Source organism: Dermacentor albipictus, chromosome 3 (genome assembly GCF_038994185.2).
Source record: "Dermacentor albipictus isolate Rhodes 1998 colony chromosome 3, USDA_Dalb.pri_finalv2, whole genome shotgun sequence".
In the NCBI taxonomy this organism is placed as follows: Eukaryota; Metazoa; Arthropoda; class Arachnida; order Ixodida; family Ixodidae; genus Dermacentor; species Dermacentor albipictus.
Window position 1 is genome coordinate 193,435,864 of NC_091823.1, and position 19,917 is coordinate 193,455,780.

The 19,917-nt window shown below is 46.5% G+C and overlaps 1 protein-coding gene across 5 annotated transcripts in view; it reads left to right on the forward strand.

Moving 5' to 3' along the window:
- Window positions 1-19,917, forward strand: part of LOC139057689 (transmembrane protein 117-like) — a 253,762-nt gene that overhangs the window by 23,659 nt on the left and 210,186 nt on the right. For all 5 annotated transcript variants that reach the window (XM_070536417.1, XM_070536419.1, XM_070536416.1 and 2 more), the window contains 2 exons: window positions 396-533; window positions 15,119-15,378. In XM_070536417.1, the coding sequence (XP_070392518.1) occupies window positions 396-533; window positions 15,119-15,378 (398 nt within the window). The remainder of the gene's footprint in view (window positions 1-395; window positions 534-15,118; window positions 15,379-19,917) is intronic.

Sequence of the window (19,917 nt, forward strand, 5' to 3'; positions counted from 1 at the left end):
AGGCGGCAGAAAGTTAGGTGGGCGGATGGGATTAAGAAGTTTGCAGGGACAACATGGCCAGAATTGGCACATGACCAGGGGAGTTGGAAAAGTATGGCAGAGGCCTTTGCCCTGCAGTGGGCGTAGCCAGGTTTGATGATGATTATGATGGTGGTGATGATGATGATGTAGTAGGTCGGGGCAAGAGTGGACCGAGCCCAAAAGAACAAAAAAGACTGCGTGCCTTCCCTGTTTGCGAGCCAAATGTGACGGACGCGTTTTCCAAGAGCCAGCTGCTCTGCAGTTTATTCAAACCTCAAGAGTTCTTCTGAAGGCTCGTGACAATGTCGATATCTGACTGTATCTCTGGAGAGAGTGGCAGTCTCATTAATTGAGTAAACGTTGCCTGTGTGCAGTGCTGCCGGTACGGTGGAGGTGCGGCACCTCCCTCCAGGCGTGTTGGTACAGCTTGTGCCTCAGGATGAGAACCACTTCCACCTGGAGACAGCAGACACCCAAAGCGTGCTGTCTCTCTACGTCCAGAAGGATTTCAGGTGAATGAGACTGCTCCTCCACGACATCTAGGCTTTGTTTCAGACTAATTTCACATGAATAAATAAACCACCAGAAGTAATCTGGCCCAATGGGCACTGTGCCTTGACATACAAGCATAAATGACAATATGACTTGCTGTTTCAGGTGCAGAACATGTCAAGGAAACGTTGGCTTCTAACTGTCTTTTTGACCATGGACAGCTTGCCATTGTAAATGATCCGAGCTCATCATTAGTTGCAGTTACATCTGATGTACAACAGGGATCCGCGTTGGGCCTTGAATGTTTGTAATTGTCATTATAGTTTTTAATTTTTAAGGCAAAAGCCTTAAGCGGCTCATTGCAGTGGCCCATACCCGAAAAAAGTGGCGTCTAGTCCAGTGATGAAAAAAATATCATAATCGTGAATGGCTCATAACCCCATAAGCAAGCAAAGATGCAGTGGCTGAATATTGTTAGGTGAAGCTGAAGCTGAATACTATTTACAATTTATTTACAGGTAAGCTCACGGATGCCAAAATGGCGACGCCACAGTGCAGCCACACTGTGGTGGCTGTTCCGTAACATCACCCTCGGCTGTAGAAGCACCGTCCCGGTGCTTAATCTACACATCCGCGGTGAAAGGTGTGTGGTAGGGTTTTAGTCTTGCCACGTGAACGATGTCACTTGCAGCTGATGATGATGCTGTGGCAGGGATGATTTCATACGTGACATCGGTCACTTGTCGTACCACATGATAAGGGCCAGTGTAGCGTGACAGCAGCTTTTCGGAAAGGCCCACACGGCGAACGGGTGACCAGAGAAGCACCAGAGAATCTGGAGAAAAGTGCACGTCATGGTGGTGCCAATCATAGAGGCATCTCTGATGCTCCTGTGAGGCCTCAAGACGGGAGTGGGCGAGCTGGGGGCGCGCGTGGTCAGCGTGTGCGATCGTGTTGCGGGCGTATTCAGTGGCGGAATGTGTGGCTGAGGGCAGCAAAGTGTCCAAGGGCAACACGGGTTCTTGGCCATATAGGAAATAGAACGGTGAATATTTGGCGGTGTCGTGACGCGATGAATTATACGCGAACGTCATATATGGCAAGTGAAGATCCCAGTCGTGGTGTTCGGTCGCAAGGTACTTGGAAAGCATGTCGGTGATGGTCCGCTTGAGGCGCTCCGTGAGTGCGTTGGTCTGGTGGTGGTAGGACGTGCTGAACTTGTGCTTTGTCGAGCAGGAGCGGAGGATGTCCTCGTCGACTGCCGACAGAAAGCTGCGGCCACGGTCAGTGAGTAATTGGCGCGGAGCACCGTGCACTAAAATGATGTCATAGAGCAGAAAGTCAGCAACGTCAGTAGCGCAACTTGTCTGGAGGGCTCTGGTGATTGCGTACCGCATAGCATAATCGGTAGCGACGGTGACCCATTTATTTCCAGAGTCCAAGAAGGTCTAGACCAACATGGAGAAAGGGTTCGGGTGGGATGTCGATCGGCTGGAGACATCCAGCTGCAGGTATGGAGGGCTTCTTCCGGCGCTGACAGGGCTCACAAGTGGCAACAAAGCGCCGCACGGAGCGGGCGAGACTCGGCCAAAAGAATCGACAGCGTACACGGTCGTATGTGCGCGAGACACCCAAGTGTCCAGCCAAGGGAGCATCGTGAAGTTGCTATAGGACAGTCGAACGCAGGTGCGATGGAATGACGAGCAGAAGATAGAGGCTGTGTGGATCGAGATTTCGGTGGTATAATGTCCCCTCCCTAAGGAGAAACATCTGGAGAGCGGCGTCGCCAGGAGTTGACTCCAGACGGTCGATGAGGGCGCGTAATGAAGGATCGCGCCGTTGCTCGTTGCCGATTTGAAGCAACTGGGACACAGAGAAAACGCAAGCAATGGCGTCCGCATCAGCCGGTTCGTCGACGGGGTAGCGGGACAAGCAATCGGCATCCTGGTGGAAGCGTTCCGTCTTATATACCACAAAGAAGGGATATTCTTGCAGGCGTAACGCCCAGCGAGCGAGTCGTCCCGTGGGGTCCGTGAGCGAGGATAGCCAGCAGAGAGCGTGGTGATCAGTGATGACACAGAAGGGGCGTCCGTACAAGTATGGACGAAATTTCGCAACAGCCCACACAAGAGCGAGGCACTCGCGCTATGTGATTGAATAATTGCACTTGGCGAGTGATAGAAGTCGGCTGGCGTAGGCTATAACGTGATCATGTCCACGCTGGCGCTGTGCTAACACTGCTCCTATGCCGTGACCACTGGCATCAGTTCAAACTTCCGTTGAGGCAGACGGGTCAAAGTCGGCCAAAATTGGAGGCGTAGTAAGGAGAGTAGTCAGCTGCGAAAAAGATGCGGCATGGTCAGGACCTGAAGAAAAAGGGGCGTCTTTCTTCTAGAGGTCGGTAAGGGGACGTGCGATGGTCGCAAAATCCTTCACCAAGCGTCGGAAATAAGAGCACAGCCCTATGAAACTACGAACGTCCTTGGTAGACTTCGAAACAGGAAAATTCGTAATGGCGCAAATTTTTTTCGGATCGGGTCGCATGCCTCTGGCGTCTGCAAGGTGTCCAAGGACGGTGATTTGGCAGCGAGCGAAATGACGTTTTGATGAGTTCAGCTGGAGACCGGCGTGGCGGAACACGTCAAGAATCGCTGGAAGACGGTCTAGATGCATGTCGAGTTTGGGCGAATCAACGATGATGTCGTCCAGATAGCACAAACTGGTGGACCACTTGAACCCCTGAAGCAAAGAGTCCATCATTCGTTCGAGAGTGACGGGCACGTTACAGAGACCGGAAGGCATCACCTTGAACTGATAAAGGCCGTCAGGGGTAACAAATGCAGTCTTCTCTCGGTCCATGCCATCGACGGATATCTGCCAGTAGCCGGACCGTAAGTCGATAGAAGAAAAATAGGTGGCACCATACTGGCAGTCTAGAGCGTCATCAATACGTGGCAAAGGGTACACGTCCTTTTTTGTGATTTTATTCAGGTGGCGATAATCTACACAAAAGCACCACATTCCATCCTTCTTTTTGACAAGTAGTACGGAAGATGCCCAGGGACTACAGGAAGGCTCGATAAGGTCCTTTGCAAGCATCTTTGTGACTTCCTGTTGGATAACAGCTCGTTCCGACGCAGAAACACGGTATGGACGTCGGTGAATAGGGTTCGCATCGCCAGTATTTATGCGATGGGTCACGACGAACGTTTGACCTAAGGGTCTATTGTCAAAGTCAAAAATGTCGCGATAGCCTTCAAGAACGCGGCAAAGAGCTTCAGCTTGAGCAGGTGTAAGGTCAGAGGAGACCATCTTCTTAATGTCGACGTCAGTACCGTGCGATGACGTCACGGTATGGGCTGAGCTGTAACGATCTTCCACTGTGAATGGCTTGACCTCATCATCCTGCAAAGTGCAAATTATAGCCAAGGAGGCAGGTGCGGTTGCCAGTGATTTTCAGCACAGTGTGCGGCACGGTAACACCATGTGTAAGCATAACGGCCGGAATTGGTGCGGCCACGTAATTGTCACCAGGTACAGCTGTAGAAGACAACAAGTCGATGTGTGTCACAGAGTGAGGTTGTAGGCGAATAAAATCTATGTAGCTCAGATGGCTTGGAGGCGGGTACACAGGGTCGGCAAGGAGAGGCAAGTCAGTGCAAAGTGAGCCGGCCAAACAGTCAATGAGGGCAGAATGATGGGCAAGAAAATCCAGACCGAGAATGAGTTCGTGAGGGCAATGCTCGATGACGGTGAAGAGAACGACGGTGTGTCTCTTAGCAATGGTGAGTCGGGCAGGACACATGCCAACAATAGCGACAGTCTCTCCGTCGGCGACTTGTACAACTCGGTTCGGGGCAGGCGTCACGACTTTCTTGAGCCAACGGCGAAGAGCAGCACTCCTAATGGGCACATGCACCCCGGTGTCAATCAACGCGCACACAGGAACATTGTCGACGAGAGCACCCAAAAGATTCTTGTTCGTGGGTAAGGTCAAGCGAGGATTTCGTGCCAACGTTGTCAATGCAGCTTCACCTCCAGAAGCTGCACTGTCTAGTTTTCCGGTCGATGGTGCGGCGAGTGGGTCGGAGAAGGAGCATGGCTTGACGGGGGCGAGCGAGATTGGCGGCGGGAGGGAGAAGGCGAGTGGGAGTAGCGGGGCCGTGTCAAAGGTGTCGCGGGGTCAGATGATGGAGCGGGCATAGAAGGGGCAAAGGAAAGGGTTGCGCTAGAGGGGCGAGGGGGTAATCAGGATAATAGCGCGTCGGAGAAGTCCAGCGGCTGCGGCAGTGGCGAGCGACATGTCCAATGCGTCGGCAGTTAAAACAAATCGGCTTGTCGTCCACGGTTCGCCATTCGGAGGGGTTGCGCTGTGCATAAGAGGAGTAAGAAGAGCGCGGTGGGGACGTGCGTGGAGACAAAGGTTCCGAGCGTACGGAACGAATGGATTGCACGCCAGCATTGGACAACTCTTGACGGACGACAGCTTGGATCAAGGAGATTGTCACCGGAGAATGATCAGGTAACGGGAATGAAGGGGCCGCCGGTTGTGCCGCTTCAACCTCACAATGAATGATACGGGTCAAGTTGTCACATCGCGACGGCTGGTGGAAGAGGTCGTCACAAGATGACGTGGCAGCTGTGTTGGGAAGTCGCGTGATGTGCTGGAATACCCGGCGGCTTTTAGCATGCTCGAGATGGCGGCAGTCCTTGAAGATGGTATCGATGCTGGTGACGTTCGTAAACACCAGTAAATTGAAGGCGTCGTCAGCAACGCTTTTGAGGACGTGATTAACCTTATCGGCCTCAGTCATGTTCGGGTCAGCCTTGGCACAAAGGGCTAACACGTCGAGAATGTACGACACGTAGGACTCGGTCAACGTCTGTACACGTGTGGCGAGGGCTTTCTTGGCGTTTACTTGTCGACCAAACGGTTTGCCAAAAAGGTCGCGTAGCTTGTCTTTGAAGAGATCCCAGCGCGAGATCTCCTCTTCGTGAGTCTGGAACCATGCCAATGGAGCTCCGTCGAGGTAGAAAAGTACGTTGGCAAGCATAATAGTCGGATCCCACCTGTGACTGGTGCTCACCTGTTCGTATAAGCGGAGGCAGACGTTAACATCAGGATAAACCGACTCCGTTGAAAACACCAGGATCCCGAGGTGGGCAAACGGCGACGTAGGTCGGGGCTGCAGGCGGAGACGCTTGCGTAGATGAAGTGCCGCCAGCAGGTGCCGAAGTTGCATTGTCGCCGTTGCGACCGCTGCGAAGCTCCATGATGGGTACGGGGAACGTCCACCTCCACCAAATTAATGTTATGTGAAGCTAAAGCCGAATACTATTTACAATTTATTTACAGGTAAGCTCACGGAGGCCAAAATGGCGATGCTATATCAAACCGGCACACGCATCGTCTTCGTCGTCCTCAGTGCAGCCACGCTGTGGTGGTTGTTCCATAGCAATATTTTTTAAATTATTATTTACTCATACTTTTGGTCTGTCTGTCATTACAGGGTGGGTCAAAAGCAGCACTTAGTACAATACATGAATATTCCAACATTATATAGAGCATAAAGAAAGAACCAGGTCAATAGCAGAATTTCGGCAATTAGTACAGTAGACGAATAAAGCAGCACATGAATTAGCAAACATAAGCGAACAAGAAAGATACATAAGTGAAATATTCTGCTCATACGATCAATAATACAATGAATGAAGAAGCAATAAAAAGAATGCACGGAGGAAAGAACGAACAAAAAAAGGAGAGAGAGAGAACGAAAGAACCTTTAAGTACTGCATTAGAGGCTAGCATGTGTCATTGAGGAGGTCTACCTACAGCACCACATGTTTACTTCACACTGCAGCTTGTTATGTCTTCCAAGAAGTCTGACCCCTTTGATCGTATAACTTAATGCATTACCACATGTGCAACAGGCTTTTGCCTTCATGTATTACAGGAGTGTAACACGCTGTCAAACTTTTCATTAATGACATATCAAAGGGAATTACTTCAAAAATACATTTATATGCAGTTTACATCGTCTACCACCCACTGCAACACTCCAGCAGATACAGAACCTCTGCAGTCTAACCTAAACAAAATTCCTAAGTGGTGTAGTACTTGGCGCATGGCTCTAAACACAACAAAATTCAACTAAACAATGTTAATGTCAGTTTTCCGCATGTAAAAGTATCAGCGTATGTGGGCCTATATTTTCAGGATGACCTTTCGTGGCATGAGCACATCAACAGAACGGCAAATAAGGCAAATAGAAGTCTTGTTTTTGGTCTGTACTTTTGCACATGTGCCTCATAAGTGTGAAAAGGCTGTTCTACATGAATAGGACATACGTCCTGTTCTTGAGTGCACGTGTGCTGTGAGACACTTATCAACGTACCATGACCAATTCGCTAGAGCGCGGACAAAATCGAGCAGCAAGATTTAGTACCGCCGGTGACTATCGTGACAAAGGTTGCATCACCTCAATGGAGATACAATTGCAGCTACAGTCTCAAAGCCTTATTGAAACCTTATTCCAACTGCAGATTTGAGCCTTTGTAGGTGCTGTCTCAGGCTATTTTGAGCTAGTTGGTATTCCATAGTCTAAGGCTACATTCACTCTTGGCCTCAAAGCAGGCAAAAGTGGCAAAAACTTCAAGGTTCAAAAACCCGCCTAGGCTGGAAAATGGGCACAAAACCAGGTGGCAAACCCAATCAGTCTCAGACTGATTTTTTTGCCACGATGAAGCAGAAAATCATTCCACTTCACTGGAAGCTGCAGTAGCATCTAAATATTCCGTTTTGAAAATGCTGATCGGCACGATTGAGAACCACCCTGTGCTCTACAACGAGTCACCGGCTTTACAAGGACATGTCTGTCAACAGTACTTACTCGCGATAGTATTCAGTATCGCAGGACTGGAGGTGTGGCAGCAACGTGTTGGTGTGACCCAACTTCTCGAATTTTTGCAGAGCCAGGCAAATCCACCACCACTGGATCTGAGGTGTCCGCTTCTAAGGTGTCTGCTTCTTCCGTTGTTCATTGTTTCTTTCTAGGAAAAAAAACTAGCTAGAAGTATCAGAACTATTTCTTTTTCCTCTTCCATGGGAGACGAAAGTTGTAGATGACACGTGAAGTACCACGAAATAATCCCTTTTCATGATGGATGGGCCAATGAATGAATATACCACTTGAAATGGTGAAATGAAGAGTGCTACCATGCGGACAATCATACGCAGACTAGATGGATGTGAGCAAAAGCAGCAGTGGTGGCCACACCCGTGGCAAAACAAATGTGAAGATCTTGGACATGCGTGGAAAAAATGTTGTGCCTGCTTCGGCCTTTTCGCCTGCTTCCAGCTTCCCATGTGGGAACGTAGCCTAATATGAGTAAAAGTGCAAAAGAAGATGACAAGTAACATGGACAAGTGCTTTGTCCTGGTCAAACGTGGGCAAGTGTGGACAAGCGCTTAAGCTGAAATTTTTTCATGGCAGCCATGGTTTAAAGGTTCGGGAGATAGCTGGTAGGAGTAATTTGCTTAGAAATTAATTTTTATAAGAATATTGCCTGAGTGAAACCGGCTTCCTGAAGCCATTGTAAGCATAGAATAAAACTCTCAGGTTCAAATGTGTGTTCAAAGTACATATGCGCTCTCATTTTGCCTGGTTGTTCTCGCCTTTTGTTTGTATGATCACAATGGATTTTTGGGCCTTCATGGCTTTCAAAGCCTTGTTTGCTTGGCGTATTACTGTCAATTGTGTTACACTGCAAATTTGTAAAATGTCTCATTACCTGATTGCTTTCTCCTTTTTTTTGTGTGTGGCCGTGATGCATCTTGGTGTCATGAGCGGCTTTCTTCTCTGATTATCTCTCCTTTCAAAGCCATGTTACTTTGAAAATTTGTTAAATGTCTCTGTCCGCCCCCACTCTCGCTATAATGCTCTGCGAGCTAATGCTGGACTCTGTAATAAATAAATGACTAAATAATGAACTACATTCAAACCTCGATATATCGAACACGGATATATGGAATATTGCATATATTGAACACTTTCTATATCATCTGAAAAATCACGTGCATTTTTAATTGTTTATTTCTAATGGGGTCAGATGTAAACTGGATATATTGAACTCTGTGCGCTCTGTGGACAGTCGGTGAGCTTTCCCACAGCGCCTTGAAGATAGCGGTGGCGCGATGAGCGTTCCCGACAACTGCGCACTATAGCTGCACACATCGATCATGCTGAGGGCGCCATTTGGGCGCCGACTGATACTATGAATAATACAACCCAGTCGGCGCGGCCTAGGCCAATTGCGCGCACTCCGAACAACAATCCCCGACTGGTTCATTGATTGATTTGCAAAAGCTTATGACGCATTTTTTATGTGATTTTCTATATCGAATTTAGGCTATATAGAACTTTCTTGCAGTCACCGCGCTGTTCGATATACCAAGGTTCGACTCTAAATTGAACCAGCCAAGAAACACAAGACAACGTAGTGAAGTCGACTCTCGTTCCAACGAACCCTGATAGTTCTACAAAAAAACGTCCATTTTATCTGAAGTCCATCAAATCTGAAGCGCCTTGCTTCCAAAACTTTGGTTGCGATGTCTAACAGCGTTATTGCATAGAGCGAGTGACGAATGTCCAAAGTAAAAAGCAAACAAAAAAAATCGCCGTTTTGCCAGAAAGGCAAAGCATCGATAGCGATAGCAAATTAGTAGACAGCTATGCAAAGTTAAGACAGTAGTTTGATCTCCCTCGATAAGCACAGAAAGTCACTGTGAAAACGGAGTGAGGAAGTATGGCAGCAGCAGTGTGTGAATTGACCTTCGCGCTGTCTCTCACTTCAACGTGAACTAAATGTCGAAAGCACAGTGCCTACGAAGCTATCGGCACTGGGTGCAGTTTGTCCACATCGCAGATTGCTTTCAAGATACAGCGCCCGGCACCGTAAGAAGCAGCCGCCAGAGTAGTACCCCCCTCTTCCTTGGCTCCCCCACTGCTTCGTATGCAAAAGAAGACGGCATGTTTCTGCCCCGCCTTACTCTCCCACACGCGCGATACTGAGCCGCGATCGTCGGCTGACCCTCGCAAGTGAGTTGTCAGTTCATGTTCACACGATAAAAGCATGTTTTATACGCCCAAATTTGAAAAAAAAAATTGCTGCTCATTTTGTTCTCTGTAGCTGGTAGTCCGTTGTAATGCAGTCCATTAAAAGTGAGCTTCGTTGCCTTAATAAAATAGGTAGAACAAACTAAGGTTGAAATATGTTCCATTATATCTAAAAGTCTGTTGCATGCGGGTCCATTGTGACGAGCGTAGACTGTAGGAGAAATCACTGCTTAGGAAATATGCATGCATTCCATTGTTCTTGTACTGCTCCTGTTCCATTGTTCGTATTCCAAGGGTCAGTCTATAGGACATGCTTTCGACTTGATACGGTGCACTGAGGTAAGCGGAAAATGAAAAGGGCAGAAAAGGTTGATGACAGTTGAAGATGATGATGAAACAAATGTGTGGGGTCACACAAGTGTAGGACGAACATGTCTGGCTGATGGAGAGTAGGCAGTCGCTGCCTGCACAGCTTGCAGTAACCACAGGCATGCTCAGACCAGGGAGTACCTGCTACAAGATACCAAACATTTGCATTTGCATCGTCTTTAATGTGACAGTCCACTGTTCAGATTCGGAGCTGAATTTCCTCAAAAGTAAGCAAGGCCACTTTTGTGAAACCAGTCAAACAGCCATCTTGGCCTCCTCTTATGCTTTACTATTGCTAGAGGCACAGGTTTCAGATCTGGATGTACCTTCCTTTCTTCATTGCAAAGCAAACACTTTCTCCCACGGCATATTGAACCTGCTGCCTTGGTGTGGTTAGAATTGTTCTTGCCAATTGTTCTCAATATGGCAAGCTCTTTTTTACCAGCTTTGGATATTTCTTCCTAGTCTTTTTGTGTTGTTTGTTGTAACTTGAGCATTTTGTTTCCTGTAGTGTGCATGAGCTAGGTTTGTTTGTGGCTACCTGCACAATGAGAGCATGTCGTCTGGTCTGTGCCGACCGCACTAATGGCCGGCACTGACTGCACCTATGGGATTGTACCACTCGAGCTATATAACGGCACACTAAGTGTATTACATGGTCAACCTTAACGTATGATTGCAAGGTGTTCCCTTCAAAGATAAGCTTTGGGCCCATCATGGAGCCAAGACAATGGTACTCAAGATTCTTGATTATCCCTTGCAGATGCTTATCAGTGACGACACTATTGACATAATATATGACCCCGGCTTTGTGGGATGTCCCTGCATAATAGAAAAAGTACAGTGTAACGTCGTGCATACATTTTGGAAACAAAATGCTGGAAAAAAACCTTACTAACTGGGAAAACGCAGGACTCAAAGTCACAAAAACATTGACAGGCTCAACTCTAGTTGACATCTACGTAATGCAAAGCTTTGCACAAATAATTGCAGCACAAAATACTGATGCCGTTAGAACTGGCAGGGCCCAAGCAGCCTGAAAAGCGCATTTGTCATACATATTTGTATCTTTAGCAAGTTTCCATTTGTGCCTGAATCAGCAGCCTTTCTGAGCAGGGCATCTTAATGGGAAGTGTGCGCACTCCGCACGAATCGTTGACACCTGAAACGCCTGCACACGTCGAGCTGGTGGGGTAACCTGAAACACATGTTTTTTTATTGCATAATGTTTTAAAACAGCGTCGGGAGACCCAAACGAAATTGAGCTGGTGGGTTACCCTGGAATATGATGCCGATGATGCCGCTAGAGCACAAGATGGCACTCACTTCGCATTGCCTGCAGCAGGAAATGGTGGCGTGCTTGGGTTATTCCCTTTTAAAAGTGTGCAGTACGCTTCCAATGGTGCTGTGCCCCACGCTCTCTGAAACAGATAGGTGAAGATGCTTATTGCAGTGGGGTTGGTGGCGATAACGGTGACTCAGGCGGCAATCACCCTGGAGGAGATTTGCTGAAACTGGAATAGGAAACTGAGTGCGTGTCGGTGTTTTCATGTGGGATGGGTGGATGAGTACATTTCAGGGAAGCTGCTGCAGTGGGTGGCTACTGTTTCCAATCGTACATGCCATGCGCCTTTTCTTGTTTAGATAGGATTCAGTGGCCAGAAAGCACATCATATGATCACAGTCTGGCAATGTACTGAGCATTGGTGCCGAAAGATTGTGTTTTCGGGGAATATATGTGTGAACTTGATTCCAAGTTTACTTTTCCTAGCCCCTTGGGAGTTATCTTCCCTATACCTCCCTTTGTTTGAATGAATGTAGACCTTTTTGTTGACAGTTTTGTACCGGTTTGTTTTAAGCAAATCACTTCTGTGAAAGCCACCAAGGTGCAAAATAGGTAAAGGGATCATCATCAGCCTGGTTATGCCCACTGCAGGGCACAGGCCTCTCCTAAACTTCTCCAACTACCCCGGTCATGTACTAATTGTGGCCTTGTTGCCCCTGCAGACTTAATCTCATCCGCCCTCCTAACTTTCTGCCGTCCTCTGCTATGCTTCCCTTCCCTTGGAATCCAGTCCGTAACCCTTACGGACCATCGGTTATCTTCCCTCCTCATTACATGTCCTGCCCATGCCCATTTCTTTTTCTTGATTTCAACTAAGGTGCCATTACTCGTGTTTGTTCCCTCACCCAATCTGCTCTTTTCTTATCCCTTAACGTTACACCTATCATTCTTCTTTCCATAGCTCATTGCATCGTCCTCAATTTAAGTAGAACCCTTTTCGTAAGCCTCCAGGTTTCTGCCCCGTACATGAGTACTGGTAAGACACAGCTGTTATACACTTTTCTCTTGAGGGATAATGGCAACCTGCTGTTCATGATCTGAGAATGCCTGCCAAACGCACCCCAGCCCATTCTTCTGATTATTTCAGTCTCATGATCCGGATCCGCGGTCACTACCTGCCCTAAGTAGATGTATTCCCTTACCACTTCCAGTTCCTCGCTACCTATCGTAAACTGCTGTTCTCTTCCGAGACTGTTCAACATTACTTTAGTTTTCTGCAGATTAATTTTTAGACCCACCCTTCTGCTTTGCCTCTCCAGGTCAGTGAGCATGCATTGCAATTGGTCCCCTGAGTTACTAAGCAAGGCAATATCTTCAGCAAATCCCAAATTGTTAAGGTATTCTCCATTAACTACTATCCCCAATTCTTCCCAATCCAGATCTCTGAATACCTCCTGTAAACATGCTGTGAATAGCATTGTAGAGATTGTATCTACCTGCCTGACGCCTTTCTTTATTGGGATTTTGTTGCTTTCTTTATGGAGGACTACGGTGGCTGTGAAGCAGCTATAGATATCTTTCAGTATTTTTACATACGGCTCGTCTACACCCTGATTCCGTAATGCGTCCATGACTGCTGAAGTTTCGACTGAATCAAACGCTTTCTCGTAATTAATGAAAGCTATATATAAGGGTTGGTTATATTCCGCACATTTCTCTATCACCTGATCGATAGTGTGAATACGGTCTATTGTTGAGTAGCCTTTACGGAATCCTGCCTGGTCCTTTGGTTGACAGAAGTCTAAGGTGTTCCTGATTCTATTTGCGATTACCTTTGTAATTTGTACTTTGTAGGCAATGGACAGTAAGCTGATCAGTCTATAACTTTTCAAGGCTTTGGCGCCCCCTTTCTTATGGATTAGGATTATGTTAGCGTTCTTCCAAGATTCCGGTACGCTCGAAGTCGAAGGGTGGCCAGTTTTTCTAGAACAATCTGCCCACCATCCTTCAACAAATCTGCTGTTACCTGATCCTCCCCAGCTGCCTTCCCCCTTTGCATAGCTCCCAAGGCTTTCTTTATTTCTTCCGGTGTTACTTGTGGGATTTCAAATTCCTGTAGACATTCTCTCTTCCATTATTGTCGTGGGTGCCACTGGTACTGTATAAATCTCTATAGAACTCCTCAGACACTTGGACTATCTCATCCATATTAGTAATGATAGTGCCAGCTTTGTCTCCTAATGCATACATCTGATTCTTGCCTATTCCTAGTTTCTTCTTCACTGCTTTTAGGCTTCCTCCGTTCCTGAGCGCATGTTCAGTTCTATCGATATTATAGTTCCTTATGTCAGCTGTCTTACGCTTGGTGATTAACTTGGAAAGTTCTGCCAGTTCTATTCTAGCTGTAGGGTTAGAGACTTTCACACATTGGTATTTCTCGATCAGATCTGCATCTCCTGTGATAACTTACGGGTATCCTGTCTAACGGAGTTACCACCGACTTCTATTGCACACTCCTTAATGACGCCCATAAGATTGTCGTTCGTATCTTCAACACTAGGTTTTTCTTCCCGAGTTAAAGCCTAATACCTGTTCTGGAGCTTGATCCGGAATTGATCTATTTTCCCTCTTACCGCTAACTCATTGATCGGCTTCTTATATATCAGTTTCTTCCGTTCCCTCCTCAAGTCTAGGCTGATTCGAGTTCTTACCATCCTATGGTCACTGCAGTGCACTTTGCCAAGCACGTCCACATCTTGTACGATGCCAGGGTTAGCGCAGAGTATAAAATCTATTTCATTTCTACTCTCGCCATCCGGGATAGATTGACTATAACAGGAAGCTGCAAAGTAAACCCAACACAAGTTTCTAAGAAAGCTGCACTGTTGAAGAAGCATTCGTCCTGGTAAAGGATCAATCTTTGGACCAATGCCTTTCCAGGACGGTTGCTCTACCCATCGTTTACTTTTATCAACCCTCCTCCACTTTGCCACTTTAAATGATTTGACATATTCTGTGTTCCAGTGCTATGAGTTGTCTATTAATATGCCCCCCTCGGCGATCTGCTAACCATCCAGTTCGCTCAGATGATAGAGCAACCGCCCCGTAAAGGCGCTGGTCCCAGGTTAAATTCTCAGACCAGCACGAATATTTTTTTGACCTGGCTGAAACTGCTTTGCAATTGAAACCACATTGAATATGAATCAAATAGAGCCAGAAATGAATTTCATTGACTCGTGTGTTGAATAGGTTTTGAATAGTTTTTAAATAATGAAGAGCCATTGTTACCATTAATATGAAACGATGTTTGCATCCTAGTAATAGTATTCACAATGTTAGCAAGTTTCTGTCATTACATTGCAAGGTTTGAAGTGTTGTTTATTATAACCACAAAAGGAGTATTAGGAAAAAGTAAGTAGTGTGTTTCCATACACAGGGAACTTCAGAGAGGGCAAATTGTCATCGTTTAGATGATCAAGCCCATGAGTAGCCATCTAGCCCGCTCCACTACGTAACTCGCTACAAGGATAAAATTGATAGCATAATTTTGCTCCAATTTCATGTTCAAACTCACTTGAAGATCTCAAATGCTGCTAGAAAACTATTAGCAAAACATTCATGTTTACAAAAAGTGACTGATCAATTCGAAGACTGAATCGAATAGAACTATTGTTCACTTGTTATGCAAAAGTTAAAAGTGTTCTCACAGCCCTAATTCTTTCTGAGAAACCCGTAGTGGGATTCTTCTGTGGCTTTGTGATACCTTTAGGCAGGTGACAATGCTTCCCATTCATACTGTTTTTATGAAGCATTGTGTGTCGCACACATGTTGCAGGTACTTCCTGCAGCACCCGTACGCACGGCTGTTTGTGTCGTACTTTGTGGTGTTCTGCAACTTCCTGGTGTTTGCGGAGGACCCCATCTCACACAGCCGAACCGAGAGCGAGATTCCGGTGTTCGGCAATGTCTTCTCGTTTGTCTGCACCAAGTACCCACCCGAGTGGGGATGGCGGTGTGCCAAGGTGCTCCTCTGGCTCCTAGCCCTGTTCTGTGGCCTCGTCTGTGGCAAATACTTCATCCACCACTTTCTGCTTCGTGAGTGGACAACCCTTGTTTGCCTGCTCTTCATTGTCATCCGACTAGTCATCATAATTTATTTTCCTTTAAATATCTCACTAGAACCTTACACAAGGGGGAAGGGTATTTGTTGTGTCACACATTTACAACGCGGGACACAACAAAAAATTCCACGAGTGTAAAACAATACTAAAAAAAAAGCTCTGCAAAGATAAGACATAGTCAAGGATACCATGACATTGACAATTATCATTATAAGAGACCACGCACATGCACGCACACACGTGCGCACACACACGCACAAAAAAAACTGCATCAAGATGAGATGAAAAACAAGGACCAGGCTTGTACACAAAAGTTATGGAAAAAAATAAGCTGTAATAATGTCTTCAAATTTTGTGGGGCTACGCTAATTGACAGTAGACTAAGGCAGTCGATTCTATTCATCAATAGTGTTAGTAAAAAGGATTGGTCAAAAGATGTATTTGATTCGTGAAATTGCTGTATACTATTGTAAGTGAAAAAATGCCCGGATGTACGATTTGGAGGAAGCAGGAATGCACCATGAATATGCAGACAATTGTAATATAGTGACACGTGTACTTATCTTTACCGGGCGACCGCGTTTCGCCGCTTAACAAATGTAATCGCACAGCGAGGGACGTGCCTGCATGTATCCGACGTTTCTGGAAAGTTATCGACGCTTCTACCCGGCTGCCTGTTGTCGCCAAACCTTGTGTTATCTGATTTCATCGCGTGACGCGAATGGTATAGAACTTTGTGGAAGGCACGCGGGTCCCAACGTTTAATCTGGAACATTCGATCCTAGTCCTAGAAGAAAGACGGACATGAACGGGTGATATCCTATGCTAGCCGGTTGCTGTCAAAAGCGGAAGGCAATTATTCTACGACTGAAAAGGAATGCCTCGCCATCATTTGGGCTACAGCAAAATTCCGCCCTTACCTGTATGGCAGGCCATTCAAAGTCGTCAGCGACCATCACGCGTTGTGTTGGCTAGCTAACTTGAAGGACCCTTCAGGACGGCTGGCAAGGTGGAGCCTCAGACTGCAAGAATATGACGTCACGGTGATCTACAAGTCCGGACGAAAACACTCAGACGCTGACTGCCTATCACGCGCCCCCATCGATCCCCCGCCGCAAGACGACGAGGACGACGACGCCTTCCTTGGAATAATAAGCGCGGAAGACTTCACTAAACAGCAGCGAGCCGACCCGGAGTTAAAAGGCCTCGTCGAGTACTTGGAAGGGAACACCGACGTTTTCCCTAGGGCATTTAAGCGCGGGTTGTCTTCGTTCACGCTACAAAACAACCTGCTCGTGAAGAAGAACTTCTCACCAGTCCGCGCCAGCTACCTTCTTGTTGTACCGTCAGCGCTGCGCCCAGAAGTACTGCACGCCCTACACGACGACCCAACCGCTGGGCACCTCGGATTCTCCCGGACGCTGTCGAGGATACAGGAAAGGTATTACTGGCCGCGTCTCAACGCCGACGTCGCCCATTACGTCAAGACATGCCGAGACTGTCAGCGGCGCAAGACACCACCGACAAGGCCAGCAGGATTACTACAGCCGATCGAACCTCCTCGTCGACCATTCCAGCAGATTGGGATGGATTTGTTGGGGCCGTTTCCGACGTCAACATCCGGGAATAAGTGGATCGTCGTGGCGACGGACTACCTCACCCGCTTCGCTGAAACTAAAGCTCTACCAAAAGGCAGCGCAGCCGAAGTGGCGAAATTTTTCGTCGAGCACATCCTGCTGCGACATGGTGCCCCAGAAGTCCTCATCACCGACAGAGGAACGGCTTTTACAGCAGAGCTCACCCAAGCCATTCTGCAGTACAGCCAGACAAGTCACAGGAGGACAACTGCCTACCATCCGCAGACGAATGGTCTCACGGAGCGCCTGAACAAGACCCTCGCCGACATGCTAGCAATGTACGTCGACGTCGAACACAAGACCTGGGATGCCGTCCTGCCGTACGTAACATTCGCTTACAACACGGCGGTGCAAGAAACAACACAGATCACGCCGTTTAAGCTGGTCTACGGCAGGAACCCGACGACGACGCTCGACGCCATGCTGCCCCACGTCACTGACGAAGAGAATGTTGACGTCGCTAGCTATCTCCAGCGCGCCGAAGAAGCCCGACAGCTCGCCCGCCTACGGATCAAGAACCAACAGAGGACCGACAGCCGACACTACAACCTCCGACGACGCTTTGTTGAGTACCAGCCCGGCGACCGTGTTTGGGTTTGGACACCGATACGCCGACGAGGACTCAGTGAGAAACTACTCCGACGCTATTTCGGACCCTACAAGGTCATCCAACGTATTGGCGCTCTGGACTATGAGGTCGTGCCAGACGGCATTTCGCATTCACAGCGGCGCCGCGCACGATCTGAAGTGGTCCACGTGGTGCGCCTTAAACCGTTTTACGGACGCTGACGAAATTCCTTATTTTCTTTTGTTGTTGTTTTCTTTGCTACGGGTGTTTTTATTTCGCTTGTATGTAGCATCGGGTCGATGCTTTTTAAGAGGGGGGTATTGACACGTGTACTTATCTTTACCGGGCGACCGCGTTTCGCCGCTTAACAAATGTAATTGCACAGCGAGGGACGTGCCTGCATGTATCCGACGTTTCTGGAAAGTTATCGACGCTTCTACCCGGCTGCCTGTTGTGAAATAGAAATAGACTTTATTTGGGCAACATAAATACAAGGTTTGCCCGCAAGGTAAGGCAAAAGGAGGGCGTAATCCTCCTGACTAAGGCCTTTGCCTCGCTGGAGCAGCAGAAGTAGCAGTCAACTGATAACAAAGTACAACTAATATGACACAAAACTTCAATACTATTTACAGCAAAATTTTTAAACACAATGAAAAGTATAAACCGTTTGCCAAATAGAAAGTAACTGAATAAATACAGCACAGGAAAAATAAGAACATTCTGTTATTAACAAAAATTATACATTCACAATAGAACATTAATAACATTACTATTGATATTAAACAAAGAAACTTTATTAACATTCGTTAAACAAACAGTGATCAGAAAATATTATGTTTTGTATTGCATGTTTAAATTTGTGAATTGTTCTAGAATTTATAGCTTCGTCAACAATGTTAGGGTACATATTACATAAAGAAATGGTTTCATATTCGATCGTTTGCGTGCCATATTTTGTCCTTGGTTTCTTTATGACTATTGATGTGTGACGTAGGTTGTACCCCGTGTCTCTACTCAGGTAGAGAGTTGAAAATAGTTCCCTGTTGCTGGAGATCTGCTTAAATAGCCGTATGCAGATCTTTGTTTTGTAAGAGTTTCTAATATTAGGAATGTTGTAGCGCATCATTAGTATAGAAGATCCTATGTGTTGTTTCGAGAAGTTCAGCAACCGGACAGCTCGCCGTTGCAAAACTGCCAATTTTTCTATATCTGTTTTATTACCGTTTCCCCATACTAAGAGGCAGTAGCTAAGATGCGAGTGCACAAACGAAAAGTACAATTGTATGAGAAGCCCGATAGGCACAATGCATCGGATCCGTTGTAGCAAGCCAACAGATCGTGCAACCTTAGTGCGTACCTTATTTATGTGTTCTGTCCAGCTTAGGTTTTTGTGAAATGTAACACCCAGAAACGAATGGCTTGAGACATGTTCAAGTTGCGATCCAGAATAAAAAAGCTTTACGTCGTAATCTGTTTGCTTATTCTTGGAATAAAAAACTGTGAATTTCGTTTTTTTTGCATTTAAGTCAAGTTTATTTAGATAGAGCCACTCGCTAAGTTCTTGTAACCAATGGGTTGCGGTAACTTCTAGTTCGTGAAGGTCTGCTCCGGAAAAAAAGACATTAGTGTCATCAGCATACAGTATGATTTCCTCTGTCAATGGAATGTTAGTTAGGTCATTTATGTAAATAATAAATAATAATGGCCCTAAAATGGAGCCTTGTGGTACCCCATATTTAATCATGCTCTTTTCAGAACTGTAACCTTTCAAGGAAGTGTACTGAAATCTAGATTCAAGGTAGCTATGCATAAGTTCTAATGCTATGCCTCTAATGCCATAAACTTGGAGTTTCTCTAGTAATATATTATGTTTTATGCTATCAAAAGCCTTGCGAAAGTCTAGGAATATACCAATGGTAAAGTTTCTTTCTTCGATGTTATTTATTATTGTATCTCGGACTTTTAATAATGCCATTTCGGTCGATTTATTCTTCTGGAAACCATACTGCTTATCCGAGATAACGCCTTTATCCAGAAAAAAACTATTTAGACGCTTATATATAATACGTTCAGCCACTTTGGAAAATACCGGCAATACCGAAATTGGTCTATAATTATTCAAGTCATTGTGTTTTCCACCCTTAAAGATTACAGCGACACGAGCTATTTTCATTGTATTAGGAAAACCTTGTCGCCAAACCTTGTGTTATCTGATTTCATCGCGTGACGCGAATGGTATAGAACTTTGTGGAAGGCACGCGGGTCCCAACGTTTAATCTGGAACATTCGATCATTGCTGTATAAAAGC